Source organism: Coptis chinensis, chromosome 3, assembly GCF_015680905.1.
Source record: "Coptis chinensis isolate HL-2020 chromosome 3, ASM1568090v1, whole genome shotgun sequence".
Taxonomy (NCBI): domain Eukaryota; kingdom Viridiplantae; phylum Streptophyta; class Magnoliopsida; order Ranunculales; family Ranunculaceae; genus Coptis; species Coptis chinensis.
In genome coordinates this window covers 34,675,120-34,696,539 of record NC_141458.1, presented here as the reverse complement: position 1 = coordinate 34,696,539, position 21,420 = coordinate 34,675,120, and the positions used below count along the sequence as shown (strand labels likewise).

Sequence of the window (21,420 nt, the reverse complement as noted above, 5' to 3'; positions counted from 1 at the left end):
GGTTAGTTTTGTGTGAGGTTAAAACAAGCTCAAGGGAAAAAATGATCTCAAGAAATGCAGCTGGTCTGCAAAGAGCAAACAGCAATCAGCAATCCTAACTGAAACATCATAAAAAACGATGCACTGGAGCTGTAAAATTCTTCTTTGAAGAGATTTGAGTATTAGAAATTGTGATTTAAGTTGCAAATCGAGTCACATGGAGGTTGGAGGGGCTGAAACTGGACATTGCTATTTGCATCTAGTGACCAGCACCAGGATGAATAACAGACCACTTATTTGAATGAGTATGTATTAGAAAGCTGACACACGAAGTCCAGCGGTCATAGAATTTTGTCCCTGAGTGAGTCTGTCAGGGAACTTCTAATGCTTAAGGTATCCAATATGTTGATATGAGTGTCAACTTTAGCAGAGAAGAAACCGGTGGTTTGAGCCTTAAGCAAGTTCTTGTTTGAAAACATATACCAAAGAACGAACCTTTACAAGGATATATTATCTGCACTAAACTACAATAAAGAAGCGAGAACTTAAATAGATGTCAAACAATCAAAGAAAATTAACCTGTCACCCATACAATGATGAAAACTATTTGAGCAAATAAAAGTAATGGATACTGAACTCTTTAATCAAAACTTTCTGCTTTTTTTAAAAGACAAACGTAGAACATCTCTTATTTCTTAAAGCTAAAGTCCAACAATGCTCTCCATATAGGTTCTTGCATCACACTCTGGTATTGCCCGCTTGCCTGGGATCTGAAGGCTACTTACAATCTTAGTTTTCAGGTCATACAAAATTAATCCGCAGTCCCATTTCAATAGTATTTTGCAGTTCTTTATTGTCCAGCATAATGGTTTCAATTGTCCAAAACTGTTTTCCATGTTAAACAACTTGGTCCATGACTCCTTCATTCCATAATCCTTCATGACCCATGCCTCAACATTTCTAGTCATGTTATGAACCAAACAAAGTTGTCCTTGAAGTTCTGCAACGTCCATTTTGGAATCTCCTAACCTAGGATAGTGTACTTTCGCCGCCCAATTCAAATGCAATTACTAAATCGAAAACATTTGGTCACACACTACCCAATGAAGAGAACCATTGATGAATTCCCCGGAGTATGAAGGCCAACTATATAAGGGATGTTTGGAATTGTTCTCTATGATTCCTCCCTCAGTGAGTAAACATCAACGAGAGAGTGATAATTGTATGGGTCGGCTTGTTTCGGAACAACTTTTATGACCTCATAATCATTTCTATTGGAGTTGTAACCAAATCCATATACAACCTTATAGTGTTATTCTCCAAAATGTGGTACACTTTTACACTTTCTAGTGGAAGGATTGCAAATTAATAATAATGGGCGACTTATAGTAGTATAAAGGAACGAGATGCATAGCAGTCCATTACAAGAACCCCATATTCTTGCAACCAAATTCTTTACTAATGGATCATCTATCGCCACGCCGTGATTAAGTTTGTCATAGTCTAATGAAAATAGGCATCTTTCTAAATATAAGCATCTATAAGTATGAGTTTAACTCTACCATTGTCATTTTCTTTTAAACGATCTAAGTGCAATTTGGCAAAACGAGGATTAGTAATTAACTTTTGCCATGATTTGGATACACACCTGAATCGTAACAAAGACTTGACGGGTAGTCTTGAGAGTGCATCAAGCATAATGTAATGTGGGAGATTACATGATATGTACTCTTCTCCATTCTGTGTTTCTTTATCTTTTCTCCGCTTGGGTGCTGTAGAAACCATGGAAAGAAGTATGAAAGGAAACGGATGATCAATAAGCTCCTACTTATCTAGGAAAGTCACTTAATTGCTTTAGAGCTCTTTCTTTCCAAAGGGCAATATGGTTTGTTCCCGAAAGTTTAGGTCCTAGATTATAGAATTGGTCGAATATAAGGATGTAGGCGTGGTACTGTGGTTTAACCGTTTACACTTCGAAATTGGTCGAGTATAAGGATGTAGCACTGTGCGTGGTTTAACCGTTTAATTTTGCTCCACTGCAACCAGGGCGGCATGGGTTCAAACTTCAAACCAATGAAACAGCCTCTCAGCATGCGGCGGATAGGTTTGACCTTCTCAGAACCCGCATTGGCGGGAGCCTCATGCACCTATGTAGGGTGGGTGTAGGATTTAAAACAAAGTAAGGGAATGCCACTACGGACAGATACCTTTAAATCTCAAGATAAAATATACAGAGTTGTTTAGATAATGTTCCAATACAAACTTCATTTTGACCATTAGATCTCAGCTATGAGCAGAGATTGAGAGATATACTGATATAGTGCTTCATCGTTGGCCAAAATCTTTGAGTATGAATATCTGTGCAAATATCATGATATATTACAGCCTCTACTTGCCTAACATCGACATTGAGTGAAAAGTTAATCTGAGCATGATATTAACAATTTTTTCTCCAAAGTAGTAAAACATGAGTACTGTGAAAGGTTGATACTATTTGAGGGGAAATATTGAGCATATGTATACAACGCGCAGCTGGTCTGTGAAGGCCAGCCAACATCCCAAACGGACACCAATCCTTGTAAGCAAAACAGCTACAAAGATATATTACATTAATGACAAGATATACACTTGGAATGAAGTTCTTGGCGATAGTAATAATTAGTGTAACTGGCAGAATGCACCGTTAGTCCCCTATATATATATGATGAATTGGCAATTAAGAATTAGAAAACAGGTTGTAGAGTCACTTGGAGGTGCTGGAAAGTGGATTGCAATTTGCAAATAGTGGCCAACACCAGTCAATAACCGGACCAGTCAGTACGAAAAGTACATATATTTTCCATCCATGGACGTTTGTGTTTTGAGAATCAATATTAGGTAACAGAAAGCCAACACACAGATACAATATTCTTTTCAATATCAGACGCCTGTCCAAGAAGGCAAGAATGCCATGTCAGAGTCAGTTTAACAGGAGACCTTTGGATTCCAATCCAATGGTTTGCCCCGCCTAGCTCCTTTCCAGGCCAAGGCCGTGACAGTTTTCCCACGTACAGATGGCCTACCTTCTTTTCCTTCCACTTTCTTTCTTCCTTTCCCCTCAGATCCTAGGTTGTTTGCCTATGAGATTCTTCTCAGTCTTCTTCAACTTTCTCTTCATGTGAGATTCTGGCCATATTCGCTCGTTGCGTATACTAGTGTTGAGTCCAACAATACTCTCCATGTAGGTTCTTGCCTCAAACAGCTTCTGAATGCCATGGATCTGAAAATAACTTCACCACTTAGTTTCTGGGTCGTGCCAAATTAAACTTCTATCATCACTACTCAATAGAACCGAACCGTTCTTTGTCTGACATAATAGTTTCCAGTTCCTAATGGTGGAACGTTCAATTTTAATGTTAAACAGCTTGGTCCATGACTCCTTCACTCCATAATTCTTCATGGCCCACAAATCGACACTATTATCAGAGTTATTATGAAGCACATAAAGTTTCCCTCCAAATTCTGCGACTTTAGACACACAAGGTGTTAAGCAAGAACAGTATGGCGCCAGTGGCACCTCTCTAAACTTCTCACTTCCCATGTCAAATGCAATTACTGAGTCAAATATGTCCAAACTTCATCGCTATGCCTAGACGCTACCCAATGAAGAGCACCATTGATGAAGTTTTTCTCCATGATTCCTCGCGTAGGGAGTACACAGCAACTACATAATGATATTTGTATTTGGTGTGTTGCTTCAAACCAACTCGTACAACTTCATAATCATCAGTATTAGAGTTGTAACCAAACCCATACACACTATTACGATGTTCTTGTTCAAAGGGAGGCACATTCTTATACTCATTCAATGCCAATAGTCGGCACAAAGATAATGTGTCTGCAGAAGACATGGTGCATACAAATCCATTACAAGAACCCCATATTTTGCTACAATTTTTCAGTACTGGATGATCAATCTCTACGGCAAGATCAGTCGTTGTTTCTTCGTAGTCTAATGAGAATAACCGAGTATCATCTCTAAGCATGAGTTGAACTTTACCATTGTTGTTTTCCTTGATCGATCTAAGTGTATTTTACCAAAAAGAGGATCAGTAATTAACTTGTGCCATGATTTGGATACGCACCTGAATTGTAACAGAGACTTGACTGGTAGTCTTAAGAGTACATAAAATATAATGTCATGTGGGAGTTCTCTTTTATCTGCTTCTTCTGCTCTTTTTTTCTTTGCTGTTGTAGAAGCCATAAAAGAAAGCAGCGATGACCAAACGTTGGAGTAGGTTTTTGACTTTTTGTCCAAACGTTGGAGTAGGTTTTTGACTTTTTGTCCAATGTAATGGCCGTTGTATTGTTTTTAAGACTCTTAGTCTACTATCTACTATCTATATACTTATAAAGTTATAAAGTGGTTTGTTTTAAAAGTTCCTCTTATAAGCATTTTTTCTATCTATAGATGGTTATTTCTAATATCCTACACAATCATTTAACTTGAATATATTAATTTGAAAACATCTTTGGAGAGTTTTGAGTGTATTTTTAATTCTATATTTGGAGAGTTTGGGTGTATTTCCAATTCTTATATATTTGATCAAATAAAAAAATTACTAAAAAAATAGGTAATTTGTAGAAGGTAATTTTCTATTGATACTTAATAGAATCAAACACTTTTAGTGTTCCAATTCTTATATATTTGATCAAATGGAAAAAAATTGCTAAAAAATAGGTGATTTGTAGAAACTAATTTATATTTGATCAAATAAAAAAATTGCTAAGACCTCAAGGTCTTAAAAAATAGGTGATTTGTATAAACTAATTTTCTATTACAAATCATACAATTTTAGTATCTATGATAAAAAAAAAAAACATTTGTAGAAGGTAATTTTCTATTATTTAGTGTTCCAATTCTTATATATTTGAATATATCCTTAACATGGCCTCAAAACATAGTTAAAAACAATTATACAAAATATATAATAGAAAATAAAAAAAAAATTACAGCAAAGCAATAATGACAAATATTTTAAAATATATATAATATTGAATGAAACTAACGACAAAAAACAATTAATGGGGAATAAAAAAAACTGGATGCAAATGCATCGAACTAACCTCAAATAATATTTAACGGGAAATCGGAAACTGAATGCAAATGCAAGCATTAAACTAATCTTAAAAAGTAATTAATAGAAAATCGGAATACGGATACAACTGTATTAAACTAACCTCAAAGAATAATTAATGGAAAATCAAAACTTGGATACAAATACATCAAAAAATTATTGTCGAAAAATCAGAAACTGGATGCAAATGCATTGAGCTCACCCTCAAAGATTAAATTAATGGAAAATCGGAAACTGGATGCAACTGCATTGAACTAACCTCAAAGAAAAATTAATTATAAATTGGGAACATAATGCAAGTGCGTGGAACTAATCTTAAAAACTAATTAATGAGAAATCGGAAACCGGATGCAACTGCATTGAACTAATCTCAAAAAATATATTGGATGCAAAATCTCAAGAAATAATTAACGGAAAATCAGAAACTGGATGCAAACTCATTGAACTAACCTCAAACAATAATTAACGGGAAATCGGAAACTAGATGCAAATGCAACTTTATCAAATAATAAATACGAGAAATCAGAAACTGGATGCAAATGTATTAAACTAATCTAACATAATAATTAACGGAAAATCAGAAACTGGATGCAAATGCATTGAACTGACCTCAAAGAACAATTAATAGAAAATTGGGAATTTGATGCAAATGTATTGAACTAACCGAAGAGAATAATTAACGATAAATCAGAAACTGGATGCAACTGCATTGAACTGATCTCAAAAAATAAATAACGGGAATTGAAAATTTGATGCAACTGCATTGAACTAACCTTAAAATATAAATAACGGAAAATCAGAAACTAGATGCAAATGCATTAAACTAACCTCAAAATATAGTTGGGTTATATGTTGTGGGAATGTCTCGATAAATATAGTTTTGTATTTAAAATGGTGTTTATCTTATCTCTTTTCGTATTCAAGTAGCTTAAATATATATAAACTTCAATTCGCTTTATTAGGCAATCTCACAAAACATCAATCAAACTTCTATTATTAAACAACAAAATGAAGTTGAAGGATTTTATCAAATGCAAGTTTTTTTTTTTAAATGGAGAGTGAGGTTTTCACGTTATAAGAAATTTGGTTTAGTGATAAATATAGTATTAATATATAATAGTTCTGCATATTTGCAAATATTTTTCAGAATAATTAATATAACAATACCCGTTCGTAGATAATCTTTGAAGATCGATTCCATATAGTGAGTCATGCATAATTTAAAGAATAATTAACTGGAAATCGAAAACTGAATAATCTTCGATGATCCCACATAGTAAATTAAGCATAATTTACTTTTATGTCATGTTTGCAATGACACTACAGATGGATCAGTAGAACTTGGTATTACACACCACATTAGATAATTATAAAGAAATCGAAAACTGGATTCAAATACATAACTGAGCTCAAAGAGTAATTAACGGGAAATTAGAAGCTTTATACAAATTGCATTAAACTAACGACAGAGAATAATTAATGGGAAATTAGAAATTGGATGCAAATCTTTGAAAAATATTTAACGAAAAATCGAAAATAGTATGCAAATACATCTAACAAACCTCAAATAATAATTAATGGGAAACCAAAAACTTGATGCAAATGCATTGAACTTAACTCAAAAAATAATAAACAAAAAATAAAAAACTGAATGCAACTGCATTGAACTAACCTCATAGAATAATTGGTGGAAAATTGGAAACTAAATGCAAATGCATTGAAATAACCTCAAAGAATAGTTAACGGAAATCGAAACCGGATATAATTGTATCGAACTAACCTCAAAGCATAAATAATCGAAACTAGATGCGGATGCATTGAACTAACCTTTAAAGAGTTATTAACGGGAAATTGAAAACTGGATCCAAATGCAATGAAGTAATCTTAAAGACTAATTAACGAAACATTGAAAAATGGATGAAACCACACTGAACTAACCTTAATGAATAATTAACGAGAAATTATAAATTTGATGTAACTGCATTGAACTAACCTCAAAAAATAATTAATGGGAAATCGGAAACTTGATGCAAATGCATTGAACTAATCTCAAAAAACAATTAACATAAAATCGGAAATCGGATGCAACTGCATTGAACTAACCTCAAAGAATAATTAACGGAAAACCAAAAACTGGATGCAATTGCATTAAACTAAAATCAGAGATTAACTAACGGAAAATCAAAAATTGGATGCAAATGCATTGAAATAACCTCAAAAAATAGTTAACTAGAAATCGGAAGTCAAATGTAACTGCATCGCACTGACCTCAAAGCATAAATGTCCACTTTTTTTAACCTTCTCACATGAATAATTACGAGTAATTAGGAACCCAAAACGAAAGTGAATTTATAAAAACAGACCCTTACATATATGTAAACTGTATAGAAATTGTAAACTATCGAACTAACCTAGAAAAACAATTAATAGGAAATCAGAAACTGGATACAGATGTATTAAACTAACCTCAAAGAGTAATTAACGGGAGATTGGAACATGGATGCAAATACAATGAACTAATCTCAAAGACTAATTAACTAAACATCTAAAAATTGGATGCAACATCATTGAATTAACCTTAATGAATAACTAACTGGAAATCATAAAGTGAATACAATCAGATTGAACTAACCTCAAATAATAATTAATGAAAATTGGAAACTTGATGCAACCGCATTGAACTAGCCTTTAAAGAATAATTAATTAAAAATTAGAAACTGGATGCAACGTACTACATTAAACTAATCTCAAAGAATATATAATTAATGGAAAATCAAAAACTTGATGCAAATGCATTGAACTAATAACTCTAAAACATATTTGTATTATATGTAGAGAGAATAAATGTCTCGACAAATATAGTTTTGCATTTTAAATAGTATTTATTATAATTTTTTTTATTGTGATTGGGAATGTCTTGCTATTCAAGCAGCTTCAATATTATTTTGGCCACATTGGACATTCTCACAAAACTTTAATCAAACTTATATTATTAAACCTAACAATAAAAAGAAGTCAATGAGTTTTATCAAGGTTTGGTGCTTCCTTTTTATAGAGAATGGTGCAAGAAATTTAAATGAGTAATTAATATAATTTTTATTTTTTCATAGTTATGCATAGTTGCTAATATTTTTTAGAATAATTTAATATAATGATACCCGTTCATAGGACACGTTCATGTGATAAATCTTTTCAAATGAGAGTAGTGTATTTTTTGATGATATGAAAATAATCAATCTGTTTTAGTGATTTGTACACATTAGTACATAAAATTTGAATGGTGATGATTTACACTAAATCACCATAAATCTAATAAAACTATTATACAAGCTAGATTAAGTTTAAGATAATTCTATTTGAAAATTATGGATTAATATTCTAAACCATAAAGTGAAAAGGTTATCTCAATTTAATCCCTTAGTTTCCAAGTACTTATACACCATAATCATTTGCTCATTAATATATTTCGGTTTATTTTCAATAAAAATATATTATGATTCGAAAATTTGCCGCTAAATCACTATAAATCTAAGAAAACTATTATACAAGCTAGACCGAAGTTTAAGATAATTCTATATTAAAAATTACGGATTAATATCCTAAACCACAAAGTGAATATGCTATCTCAATTTGATCCCTTAGTTTCCAAGTATTTATGCACCATAATCATTTGCTCATTAACGTATTTTGATTTATTTTTAATAAAAATATATTCTGATTCGAAAATTTGTGTGAGACATTTTGTAAAGCTTTTTCAGCACACAAAATATTTAATAGATCCCGGGCGTATGCCCGGGTCCAAAATCTAGTTACTTTCTAAATTCAACCACAGCCATGTCTTGATTTGTTTCTAAAATCTTACCACACCGTGCTCCATGTGGTGTAATAATACAGATCCATAGATAGATGGTGCTTTTTACAGAAAATTGGGTATAGGTACACAGACGCAAATTTCTTATGTTCAGAGGAAATAGCAAACTTTTTTTTTGTTTTTCCTCCATAGAAACTGAAATTTGACATCTGTCTCAAATTTGAGGCTGACTTTTACAATTTTGACCTCTTTTATTAGTCCCAACTAAAGAAGCCAACTACCAACAAAAAAAAAACTACGAACTAAATCAGTTACCAAAAGAGTAGTGGGTTAATCAAAATAACTAAAATTCATCCAAAATCTACAAATTTCCAATTAAAAGTGAGATGAATTTCTAGAGAGACCAAAACAATATGGAAAACATCAACTTCAAAAACGGAAAAAATGTATGTTGATTACAACTAATTTCAATACAGCTTTAACAATTTAAAATGCATCTCTGATAATTTTGAATATCATGTTTAAGCTTTGTTTGATGTAATTCAAATTGTGAAATTGTGAAAGGACAAATGGGTTTTTTTTATAAGACAATTGTATTATTTGATTGCAGTACATTTTGGAGCAATACACACGCACCCTTGCCTGATGAGTGGCCTCGATTGACACACACACCTACAGCTTGCGCACATTAGATTTTCGTATTATTTATTTGTGGAAGAAATTGGCAGTTACAAATGAAAGGGTAAAAAGGAAAAATAAGAAGTTTTAAAAACAGTTAATACACCCAAAAAGTGACATGTTGTTAAAATTGGAGTAGAATCAAAAGATAATATTGGTCTTTCTCTAGACAAAAAACACACTAAAGAAAGTGTCTAGAGCCCAATTTCTAGGTGCTTTTTATAGGGTTGAGATGTGGTCATTTGCCAGGAAATTAAGTGATTTTTTTTCAGCCATGCAATAAATAAGTAGTTGCTTAGATGTAGCGAAGATCGAACCTATTAGTATGAAAATTTTGACTGAGAGTTATTGGAGTTCATCATGCCAAGCCATCAATTGGGAGAAGTCTACTGCTTTTTTAATCACCACATATAACAACAAAAAAAAAAAAAAAACTGCTTTTTTAAGCAGAAATGATCACCCAAAGCAGTATTAGAAAATCTTTTAAAGTTCTGATAAATAAAGCAAGAGATTTGTTGAATATGAAAAAAATGTTCGAGTTCCAATCATATTTGCTAGCAAGAGAAGTCGGGTCTAATTGGCCAAGTGCCTATCACACTAGCTCAGGCCGGTAGAGTTGCACTTATCTAGTTATCTAATCTGCGACATAATCCATTCCTAACTATACCCCAAGAGTTGCTACCGGCTACCGTAATCCAATGAGTTGTAGATGACTAAGGCAAATTCATAATTTCATAATTTCAGGAACCTTTGTACGCTTCTTTAGATCTACTTATAGCAAATGGTTATCTGTTGGGTGTTCTTACTTATGAACGGGTTTATGAAAACATACGAATGTGAACACTGTCCCCGTTTAATGATTCTTAGCTTTCATTCAATTACAAACATATTACTATAGAAGAATGTAAACACAGAGATAATCTCCACTCACTGTCAGTCGTTTATCAATCCTGTCTCTGAAACAGAAACCCAATAGCACCCATACATTCTACGATATCAGACACTTCATAGAATGTTCCGTCTGAACTCCGAACTAGTCTGACAGGGCATCTATGGATTCCTGTCAGACAAGGAATTGGTGGCCTGCACACCATACTAGTTGTGCTTCTGTTGCTAAATTAAAAGCAAAAGTTTTAAACAGAGCAAATCTTTACATGGATGGATTATCTGAACAAAATTATGACACATTTACATAAGCAGGAACTATATCCATGCCAAAAAAAAAAGTTGATCCATACAACTATGAAAACTACTTACGAGTTCAGATAGGAATGAGGATAGACCCATCAAATGTTATTACAATGTGAGCAAATAAATAGATGGACTGTAACTTTCAAGGAGAGTGATAAAACCTGACCATCTTGTCCTGTGTTCACACTGCACAGTAAACCCCTACTAAGGTAATTGAGACAGCGTAAGGTCCACCATTGTAAAAGGCCTTTGGTTTTAGATCTTAGCCACTGCTTTTTATTTCTCCCTATTCTTCTAACCTGATGATTCCTCTCCTTTCCTTTTGTTTTTCTTTATACTTGCTCCAAGACAAGTTTGTGATCTCTTAGATTTTGAAGCTCCGAGCTCTAGTGAGGACTATGGACTTAGCAAACTTCTTTGGTGTTCGTTCCCTCCCGTCATCAGCTTCAAAATGGCTGTTTTTGTATCTCATTTTCAGACTCGGACACTTCCACCTGCTCCAGCATGTAAAACTATCCACAGCTAATGTAGACATGGATATATTCTTTACTCCTGTTGTTCCATTACTCCACTTCTGTTTAGAGTGTTCATTAGCACTTCACTCTGGCTCATCTATCCTTACTCCCACTCGGTCTTTCGACCTAGCCTTGTAATTTCTTGGGACTTGCACTGCCTTAGCTATAGGTTTCTCCTCTGGTATGCTATTTACTTGTACAGCTTCTACAACTGACTGCTTTGCTCTTGCTGCAACAGTTATACCCGTTTCAACTGAATAAAATACAAGTTTTAAAATTTTCTTATAGATGTTTATGTACAAAGGTCATACAATATGCACTCAGCCAAACAATATTCCATGAGTTTCCACTGTGCCAGTTTCAACTGTGCCGAAGGCATCACTCTTCATAGCTGTGTCAAAGGCACGCAGTTATTACACGTCACCGCTAGTTGTATTAGACAAGTGAAAGTATCTATTAAATTTTAACTATAGAAATGATTTGCATCTTCTCCATGCATTAAAATGTAAATTTAATAAAACAAAACGTGTTTGGATACAAGCTGCAGAGAGTAACTTACCATTTTTAATCCATGATTCAAAATTTCAAACACCTAAATTCTAATGTACATGTATCAACTATCAAACTAATCTTAAATATTTACTATGTATGAAAGTAGGACGGAGTGACAGGCTCATGGGCAATATTTGCAGGTTAATTATCATTGTCAGTCTCCGTTAGGGTGTGACACTTGTAATCCACTTTATTCTGGGATAGTGAAGATCAAACTATAGGATGATCTGGCATTCTTGCTTACTGCTTGCCTTGTTTTACAAAAAAACATAAATAAAGGTCATTGATTCTTGTTGAACAAACATTTGGGGAGAAGTTAGTAATTCACCTTCTGGGCTACAGACTTGAAAGAAAATCTGGTTAGTTGATGGCGAGTACTAGCGAGTCCATCCTGCATAGAAACACCAAAAAGACCATGACCATCAGAAGGCAATTGAACATTGGACTTTATGAATTAAGATGCACTGTCTCTTTCTTCAATTTGGCCTTATGGAATTGGGAGCCAAACCTCCAGAAATATGTAATATGATACATTCTTTTCAGCATATATAACTCACATTACTAGGAGCACTTGATGTTGGAAATGCATATCCATTTTTTCCAGCAACACGAATATCCAGCTATTTAGTGTTCCTTTCGCTGAACCTGAAACAAGAACAGCTTGAGAATTCAATAATTGTTGCACTTATCCAAGATTAAAATCAATCAGACACATGCACAGCTGTACGAACCAATTCAAGTGAGCTACTTCAAGATCTTGAAATTGGAATCAAATTTGGGCATCGTTGTCATTTAAACAGTATAATATATTAAATACTATTAGAGAACTCACAATGATAACACTTCTAAGATACCGACATCAACTGGAAATGAGAACATTATCCCAAAAAACTTGACAAGTGTCAGAGAAACAACAAAGATGACCTCCTTACTATTAACTGGCCAAAAACAGATCACAATGTGTTAACAGCCATATAGTTCGAATAATCTAGTACACCAGTAGATAGTTCTTAAGATCTCATTCTTCTAACCATGTGTATTTAACTGGCAATTACAGTTCTCTAAAACACAAAAAATTTATTCAACTCTGAAAATATTATAGAGAGAATTCACTGAACTTCGAAGATAAGACTAGTAAAAGGAAGGATCCAGAATGTCAAATCAGGCAAGTCCCCATCCCTACGAAATTGAGGATAAATAGAAAGCATATACATTGGTATTGTGTAAATACCACATAATATAGTTTTATTTTTAATTTATAGGTCAATATGCCATCAACGCGATAATTCATTGCCCCACTTGTCATTTAACATAATTCAAAGTAGTTGCTAAAAATGGACAATCTCATTAATCTTTGAATTTTAGAAACTCCATTTGTTTGAGCAACCAATATACCCTGGTTAACATATTTCCTGTGATTTCATAGAAGCACAATGTACCACTGAGGAATTACATCAATGATATTGCAGATCAAGATGTTCAATAAATAATAAAAAATTAACAAATAAACTTAAGTAATCTATTGTTCAGACTGTGTGCACTTTACGGGTATGTGCCTGCCTTTGTTAGACTGAATTCCCCTTTTCGAAAATAATTTTATTCTCCTCCTAATGAGAGTTTGGATGTCGACACGGTTTGGAATATAGTACGTCCTGAGAGGTCAAAGCTTTGAGTTTCTAGTTAGAGGTAGCATTGGGAGGTGGTCTTATTGGGCCCTCTGATGTACATATACCTCGATGGTAATTCCTTGTTTTTCTCATTTCATAACATGCCTCTGTTATTAACACCTTGCTTAGAAAGGAAAATGGTTAGTGTATCACCTTCCAAATGCCCCAAGTTACATTGACACGGATACATGTGTCCGTATCTGACACAGATATGAAGTGTCTGACACAGCAAAATATCTAAAATTGAGGTATATTACATGCAATATGTGTCCGTGTGTGTTCGACACGGACACGTGTATATGTATCCGACGCAGATTATTTTTGAAATATGGCATGTCCATGTAACATAGCAAATGTCATTGTATGGACATGATGGAAAGAAAGAAACATGAGAATATTTGAACAAAAAGAGAAGGGTACGCATAAGGTAGTAGAGGAGATCAAGGTAAGGGTGGAATTTGAGCCGAGCGGCTCAGGCTCAGCTCGTTTATAGCTCGCTCGAGCACGCTCGTTTAGTTATATGAACCAAGCTCGAGCTCAGATTAAGGCTCGTCTATAAACAAGTATAAACAAGCCGAGCCCGAGCCAAGCCTGAGTAGCTCGCGAGCCGGCTCGTCTAAATACACAATAGAATACTAGATTACGGATTAGTAGATCAACCAATAGTCCAAGTCCAACTAGTAACCACTAAAGTTTAAACTAATATCCATACCCATGACCCAAGTTATATAATTTAGCAACCCATCTTCATTTCCAAGGTTTCATTCACGCTGCTGCAAGAAACCATCTTCATTCTTTGTAGGGTTTCATCAGCAAAGGTTCTAATCTCTCTCTCTCTCTCTATCTCATCTTTCTTCCCAATAACACCGAGACAAGTTCACCACTCTCACTCTATTTTCTTTTCTTTTCTTCTCTTTGGTTTTTGGTCATCCATTTTCTTTCAATTTATTGTTTGTGTTTGTACTATGCAGGGATGGATTAGCTTCTTAGTTGAAATTTCTCGATTGAATTCATTTTGTTTAAGTACACAAATACTTTATTACTTACCATTGAATTTCTTTCACTTTAGTTTTGTTATAATTGTATCTGAAGAATGAGTGAATTGAGGTTTGCGATATGCTATGTTACTAGTTGAATTATTGTGATTATTTATTTTTGTTGGGGACGTATTGTACGAATTGTGACATATGAATTGATTGTTTTGAACTTGATATGTTATGTTATTGATTGAAATATTGTAATTTTTTTTTTTTTGGGGACGCATGAATTGATTGTTTATTTCTTGTGATTGTAACATATGAATTGATTATTCCTTCTTTTACTTTCTTCTGAAAAATTGATTGGTTTTAAACTTTTGACTAGATATGTCTGATTTGCAACCTGAACTTGTTTCAAGTACGCCTTTGCAAACGCCAAGCCCTTCTACTACTGAACATCAAACTGGAGTAACACAACAAGAAATTTCACACGAACAATCTGAGAATCCAAAGAAGAGGGGTAAGGCCAAGACATCTATTGTTTGGAATGAATTTATAGAAGTAATTGTCGAAGGCGTAAAGAAGGCTGAATGTAAACATTGCAAGGTGAGGCTTTCTTATACTGATGGGGGGCGACAAGTCATCTTAAAAGGCACATACCTAATTGCATACCTCGTATTGCTGCTATTTCTGGTCAAGGTAAAGGTCCTAAACAAGCTCTTTTGTCATTTGATAGTCATGATGGTTTGACTGCATATAAGTTTGATCAACAAAAAGCAATAAATATTTTAGCAAAGGCCATCATTGTGCATGAGTATCCTTTTAAGATGGTAGAACATGAATTGTTTGTGCTGTTTTGTAAAGTTCTCAATTCTTGTTTTGATCCAATTAATTGCAAACCTATTAGAGATTACTGTTTGAAAGTCTATGAATGTGAGAAGTCGAAGTTGAGGTAAACATTGGGAAATGTTGGGAAGATTGGTTTAACATCTGATTTGTGGGCCTCTAACCAGACCGTTGGTTATATGTGCCTCATCGGTCACTTTGTGGACTCAGAGTGGAAGCTCCAAAAGTGTGTCTTGAGCTTTTGTTGCTTGCCACCTCCCCACACTGGAGTCAACATTGTTAATTGCATTTTTCAATGTCTTAGTGTGTGGGGGATCGAGGAAAATGTGTCTTCCATTACACTTGGTAATGCCTCTGCAAACAATGCAGCTGTTACTAGCCTCTTGGTTAGTTTTGGAGAGAACCTTTATTTTGGTAGTAAAATATTCCATGTTAGGTGTTGTGCATACATTCTGAATCTTATGGTGCAAGATGGCTTAAAAGAGATCAAACGTGTTGTGGAGAATGTTCGTGAAAGTGTGAAGTACGTCACATTGACCCCTTCACGACTTCACAAATTTAATGAGATTGTGAAGCAATTGAAGTTGACAACCACCCAATCTTTGGTTCTAGATGTATCCACTAGGTGGAACTCAACATATGACATGTTGAGGTTTGCACTTCTCTTTAAAGAAGTATTCCCAAGGTACAAGGATAGCGACTCTCAATATGAGTGGTTACCGTCTGGCGATGAATGGGCAAGAGCTTCGGAGGTATGCAGGTTTTTGAAGATCTTTAATGATGCAACAAAAGCATTTTCTGGTCAATTCTATCCAACTTCTAATTTGTTTTTTCCTGAAATTTGGAAGATAAAACAGATTTTGTTGCAAATGTCTGTAAATACTAGAGAATGGATGGCCCGTATGGTAAAATCCATGAAAGACAAATTTGATAAATATTGGGAAGAATGTAACCTTTTGATGGCAATAGGTGCTACCCTAGACCCCCGAAACAAATTGAAATATATCAAGTTTGCTTTCAACAAACTTTATCCCACCCAAAGTGCTAAAGATAAACTTAAAGTTGTTCGTGATTCAATAATTGAGCTTTTTGAGGATTATGTATCCAAAGAAGCAGAGAGGGGTAATATTAGCCAAGAGAGTGGAGCTAGAAGTAGCAACTCAAGTGAGATAGCCGAGTCGAGGTGTGAATTTGAAATGTGGGCTACAAAAATAAATTGTGTTCAATCAAATACTAAGCCTGAGATGGAAGTGTATTTGGAAGAAGGTATCTATGTTGGCTGTGATGGTACTTTTGATGTTCTAAACTGGTGGAAAGCGAACACTTAAAAGTTTTAGATCCTTTCAAAAATGGCTCTCGGGACATTTTTTCGATCTCGGTGACTTCGTAGGCTTCAGAGTGCTTTTAGTGCTGCTGGTAGAGTCATTGATGATTATCGAAGTTCATTGAGTGCGGAAACAAAAGAAGCATTGGCTTGTACCAGAGATTGGTTGCAAACTGAATTTGGGATTGGCAAATCTGTGAATGTAAGCATATATATTTTTTTATATGTAAGTTCAATATTATTAAAACTTTAGTGCATTAAATATACTCATAGTGGTGCTTGCTTTGCAGGGTCCGCCACATAGCTTAATTTGCTCCACGCCTCCACTATTGTAAAGGTGTTTCTTCTAATCCTAATCACCATTTGCATTTTGTTTTGTAAAATAAATGTAAGTTGTCCTTTACTAGTTGTCTAGTAATTATAATGTTGTCTATAGTTATGTTTTTGTATATTAATTGTAGCTAAACAAATTATTGAACATGGCCTTGATTCCTTTTTGTGCAGACTGGTCTGGGCTTCATTCTTTTTTGTGTAGACTAGGCTCGCCTTCAAATGTGTTATGGTGGGAAAGCTTGTCCAAGTTACCAAGTAGATTGAACTGGGATCAAAGTGGTGCCCACCTTTTGTTTTTTTTTTCCTTCAAATCACAATTCTACAGACCAAATCTTGTACTGGTGATCTAAAGACATCTAAAGATTGTTTTGAATTTTTGGTATGCAATGTTAGTATGTCAGTCAGTTATGAATGTAAGTGGTTGGGAGTCTTTTTATTTTGTACTGCATAATCAGATTTTAAGCCTAGCAAGCTTCAGACGATTATATATGTAATGTCATTATGTCAGTCACTTATGAATGTGGGTTATTTCATTTTGTATTGCATATTTAGATTTCATGCCTGGCAAGCTCGTATAACAAACGAGCTTGAGCTCGGCTCAAACTCGTTTGGTTAAACAAGCTTAATGAGCTCGAGCCGAGCTTTTTATATATCATTCGAGCTGAGCTCAAGCCTATTTTAAAGCTCGCCACTGAGCTTGAACCGAGTTTGAGCCTCTCTCTTTATTTCCGAGCCGAGCCTGAGCACACTAAAGCTCAGCTTGATTAGCTCGAATTCCACCCTTAGATCAATGAGTTTTTTTTTTATTGGGCATTTGCTACATCATTTTTTAAGGGTGTAAGAATTGTTGACTTCATGTGTAATTGGGATGGGATACTGAGATGAGTGCCTTTTGTAAAGGTTATTGACTTATTGGGAGGGTCGAGTCCTTGCTATTTGGGCCGAAATCATTGTAATCTTTATCATCATTACTATATATACAAAGTGAATTTTACTGATAAAAAAAAAAAATTAACACCTTGCTTAGAAATAAGAAGAAAATAAACATCATCAAATTTCTACAGTCATAATTTCTTAAATCAAATGTGCAAGAAACTAAAATAAATAACATTATCTTTACAAGTAATAAAAAGAAGCATTCCTAAAGGATACAGAAAGTCGTGTGTACCTTTGAAATTGATGCATGATCATTAAACAACAAAAACGTGTGCACCTTTGAAATTTTCCACCTGAAAATAACTAACATACATTTAGGTAAACATAGCTGGCGTAAAGTATTGTCAATACATATGATAACCAACTACATAACTAGTGAACAATTAGACTTCCTTCGATGTGACAAAGTTTAATAGTTGAATCATAACAAGAACACAGCAACACTTGGTGTCTATTGTTTTCAGCAGATACAAAATAAAATACTAAATAGTAGACAGTAGAGACCAATGTTCTAAAAAGTGCTAGACGGTAGTTGGGCGGAGAGAGAGAGTGCCTAGCGCCTAGACAGGCTAGATTTTTATTTTATTTTATTTATTTTTTATTTTTTATTTTTCTAGTGTGTGTGTGTGTAGGTGGAGAGAAGAGTGAAGAATACGTTGAGATGGGTGATATGGAACTATTCTGTTTGATATTTTAACCCTTTGTGGTGCTTTTTTTAAAAAAAAAAAAAAATTATATCGGGCTTTACTCTTTTAAACTCATATTAAAGTTTTAAGCCTTCATGAGCGTTTTTCTTCGAGTCGGCTAGGGACAGCCTAGGCCGTTTTTAAGACCAGTGGTAGAGACTAAACAAATACAAAATAGCTGATCAAGTTACTAATAAAATAAAAATAACTTACTAAGTTCATCAGCACGGTATGGAGCTCCATAACAGATTTTCATCACTGAAGAATTTTCCAGAAGATGAGCCATAATCCATAAGTCCACATGGATAACAACGCACTTATTCGTTGCTTCAGCACAAATGTATGAAGTCGATCATACTTTAATGATTTAATTCATCTGCCACAAGCAAGCTCCTTCCTTGTAGGTAGTTGGTGCATTTGGAGAGACCAGTAGATCACTATCGACCATTGAAGTAGGCTAAAGGCATTGCCTTCTTATCATCACTTTCCCTGACAAATCCTTCGGACCTGATATTGTATTTTGGATCATCTAGATGAAAACCCTTTTCCTCCATCTCTATCAATAAAGTTTGAGCATCATCTAACATTCCTCTCTTAAAAAAGCCATTAATGAGTGTGGTATATGTTACGGCATTGGGCTGCAAGTCCTTGGTAGAGAGACTGTCAAATAGTTGCTTTGCTTCTTTAAGTTTTCTTGATTTGCACATATGCTGAATGAAAATGTTGTAAGTCACAATATCGGCTCTTAACCCATTACTTTCCATCAAAGGAAGTAATTTCATTGCTTCAGAAAGGCGACCACTAGTACACAGCCCATCTATGATTATATTATACGTGAAGATATCTGGGTTCTCCCCTTGAAATCGCATATCTTTGAAAAGATCTCTTGCAAGAAGAACTCTCTTAACTTTGCACAGTCCACCTATAAGGATGTTGTAGGTAAAAATGTCAGGTATTGGCTTCTTGCAATTCATATTCCCTAAAAATCGTACGGCCTCGTCTATCCTCTTAGCCCTGCAATAACCATTTATCAAGATGTTATAGCTATAAGCATCAGGTTCGCAACCTCCACCCACCATTGAGTTGAAAACTTTTAGCGCGTCTTCAACTTGACCTCGCAAGCAATACCCGTCCATCAGCGTATTATATGTGACTGTGTCAGGTACCACATTTTTATGAACCATCAGCTTGAATAAGTCAATGGCATCTTCCATACTTTCTCTGCACACAACATCTATTAACATATTATACAATCGCAAATCTGCTGAGATTCCTCGACTAATCATATCATTGAACAAATCATTTGCTAATCTCCGTTGATTAGTGATACACAGACAATGAATCAAAGACGTATATATGAAAACATCAGGTTCATCCCCTCTTTGAGACATCAATTCAAACAGCTCTAACGCCTCATCAGCCCTCCTGTCTTTGCAAAGAAAATCAATTAAAATAGTAAATGTTACCACATCCGGCGCGACTCTCATACCCAACATTTCATCAAACAAACTCATACCCTCTTTCCACCGACCAATCCTACAGACCCCGTGAATCAACGAATTGTAAGTAACAACATTTGGGAAAATTCTTTTGTCATCAACCATAACTTTAAACAGGTTAAGTGCATCATCAACTCTATTCTCCTTACAAAGACGGTCAAGAATCATATTATAAATTTTCAAATCAGGCTTAATACAATCCTCCTTTTCCATTGTACTCATAACCTTAAGTGCAGCATCAGCATTCATAGTTTTACAAATCCCATTTATCATAACACCATAAGTAACTTTGTCCCGCGTAAAACCATACCCAACGATTTTCTGAAACAAACTCACAGCTTCTTCTACTTTACCTTGTAAAAAAAACCCGTGAAGTAAAGTACTAAAAGTAACACCATCTGGCTCTAGCCCAAGTTTTAAAACAACACCAAGTATCGAAAAACCGTAATCTACTCTCCCAACATGACAATAAACATTAATCAAGATACTATACGTAACAATATCTTGTCTAATACCAACAGACGACAATACTTTAATCAATGAAAGAACAGTATAATAACGTTTCATTTTCATCACAGTTCCTAATAACTGATTAAATGGATAAATTGTAGGAATGGGCTGTAAAGTAATCATGTGGTTAAATAAACTTAATGCTTCATCAAGATCAACAGTACCTGATTTACATCTTTCTGTTATGTGTTTCTCTAGTTTAGGATAACATGGGTTTTGTTTCTCTGTTGTTGTTGTTGTTGTTGTTGTACTTGTGTTGTAATGACAACAACAGTTTGTGAAAAGTGTTACTTTTGGTTTTGGGAGATTTAAGGTTACTACTAGTAGTCTTCTTGAAACAACCCCCATGCCACAAGTTTGCTTTTTTTAGCTCCCCACTCTTTTTTAACATTTCAATTTGTCTTAAAAAAGGACGTCGTTTATGTGATGGGCCTTATCAGGCTTGATTTTTTTTTTTTTTTCCAATTATAGAGGTCAATATGGATAAACATTACTGGGGGCCTTTATATTGACTCAATATTTGGAGCCCAAGGTTTGTTAACTTTTTTCTACCTTTTTTCTTCTTTTTCGAATGGGACTAATGGCTACCACCTAAAGTATATATTTCCAATCAGGTGTGCCGTGACTCGTTGACAGTGGCACATGTTTGGAATTTGGACTAATCTATGTTGTTTTGGTCAGGATCGGAATACCACACAATCAACAGCCTCAATCTTGGGCTTTAGTTGTTGGATGTAGGCCTTCATTTTCTTGTGGAAGTTTGCCATTTAGCTGCTGACTGTGAGTCTTTTTAGTTTTG

The 21,420-nt window shown here is 34.5% G+C and overlaps 3 protein-coding genes across 10 annotated transcripts; 1 reads left to right on the top strand and 2 right to left on the bottom strand.

Annotated features, from left to right (window-relative positions):
• Window positions 1–2,764: 2,764 nt before the first annotated feature.
• LOC147509306 (F-box/kelch-repeat protein At3g06240-like) lies at window positions 2,765–4,240 on the bottom strand. Its single transcript, XM_086597773.1, has 3 exons — window positions 3,985–4,240; window positions 3,676–3,856; window positions 2,765–3,593 (listed from the first exon to the last, which is right to left on the bottom strand). Exons 1-3 carry the CDS (start codon window positions 4,220–4,222, stop codon window positions 3,251–3,253), a joined length of 762 nt encoding a protein of 253 aa, XP_086453899.1. The 5' UTR covers window positions 4,223–4,240; the 3' UTR covers window positions 2,765–3,250.
• A 6,459-nt stretch (window positions 4,241–10,699) lies between these two features.
• Window positions 10,700–21,016, bottom strand: LOC147509304 (uncharacterized). 8 transcript variants are annotated; one of them, XM_086601638.1, is made up of 6 exons: window positions 18,826–21,016; window positions 18,159–18,229; window positions 12,676–12,781; window positions 12,401–12,488; window positions 12,172–12,234; window positions 10,700–11,682 (listed from the first exon to the last, which is right to left on the bottom strand). In XM_086601638.1, the coding sequence occupies exon 1, from the start codon at window positions 20,967–20,969 to the stop codon at window positions 19,050–19,052; it is 1,920 nt and encodes a 639-aa protein (XP_086457764.1). In that variant the 5' UTR covers window positions 20,970–21,016; the 3' UTR covers window positions 10,700–11,682; window positions 12,172–12,234; window positions 12,401–12,488; window positions 12,676–12,781; window positions 18,159–18,229; window positions 18,826–19,049. The 8 variants fall into 8 exon arrangements, with proteins under 8 accessions (XP_086457764.1, XP_086457763.1, XP_086457766.1 ...); XM_086601637.1 differs by having other exon boundaries at window positions 18,159–18,219; XM_086601640.1 differs by lacking the exon at window positions 12,676–12,781 and having other exon boundaries at window positions 10,700–11,520; window positions 11,603–11,682; window positions 18,159–18,219.
• LOC147509305 (zinc finger BED domain-containing protein RICESLEEPER 2-like) lies at window positions 14,875–17,249 on the top strand. The gene is made up of 5 exons (XM_086597772.1): window positions 14,875–15,079; window positions 15,187–15,439; window positions 15,638–16,642; window positions 16,724–16,859; window positions 17,193–17,249. The coding sequence occupies exons 1-5, from the start codon at window positions 14,875–14,877 to the stop codon at window positions 17,247–17,249; spliced, it is 1,656 nt and encodes a 551-aa protein (XP_086453898.1).
• Window positions 21,017–21,420: the final 404 nt, after the last annotated feature.

Excerpts from the sequence above, each read along its gene's own strand:
- LOC147509306 (XM_086597773.1), bottom strand. The coding sequence starts at position 4,222 with ATGGCTTCTACAACAGCAAAGAAAAAAAGAGCAGAAGAAGCAGATAAA. Across the intron at positions 3,857-3,984 it reads ATGCTTAGAGATGATACTCG|ACACATTATCTTTGTGCCGA; the intron begins GTTATTCTCATT and ends TGTCTTCTGCAG. Across the intron at positions 3,594-3,675 it reads TATCATTATGTAGTTGCTGT|TTTGGACATATTTGACTCAG; the intron begins GTACTCCCTACG and ends ATAGCGATGAAG.
- LOC147509304 (XM_086601638.1), bottom strand. The coding sequence starts at position 20,969 with ATGGGGGTTGTTTCAAGAAGACTACTAGTAGTAACCTTAAATCTCCCA.
- LOC147509305 (XM_086597772.1), top strand. The coding sequence starts at position 14,875 with ATGTCTGATTTGCAACCTGAACTTGTTTCAAGTACGCCTTTGCAAACG. Across the intron at positions 15,080-15,186 it reads AGGCGTAAAGAAGGCTGAAT|GTAAAGGTCCTAAACAAGCT; the intron begins GTAAACATTGCA and ends TTTCTGGTCAAG. Across the intron at positions 16,643-16,723 it reads ACTTTTGATGTTCTAAACTG|GCTTCAGAGTGCTTTTAGTG; the intron begins GTGGAAAGCGAA and ends GTGACTTCGTAG.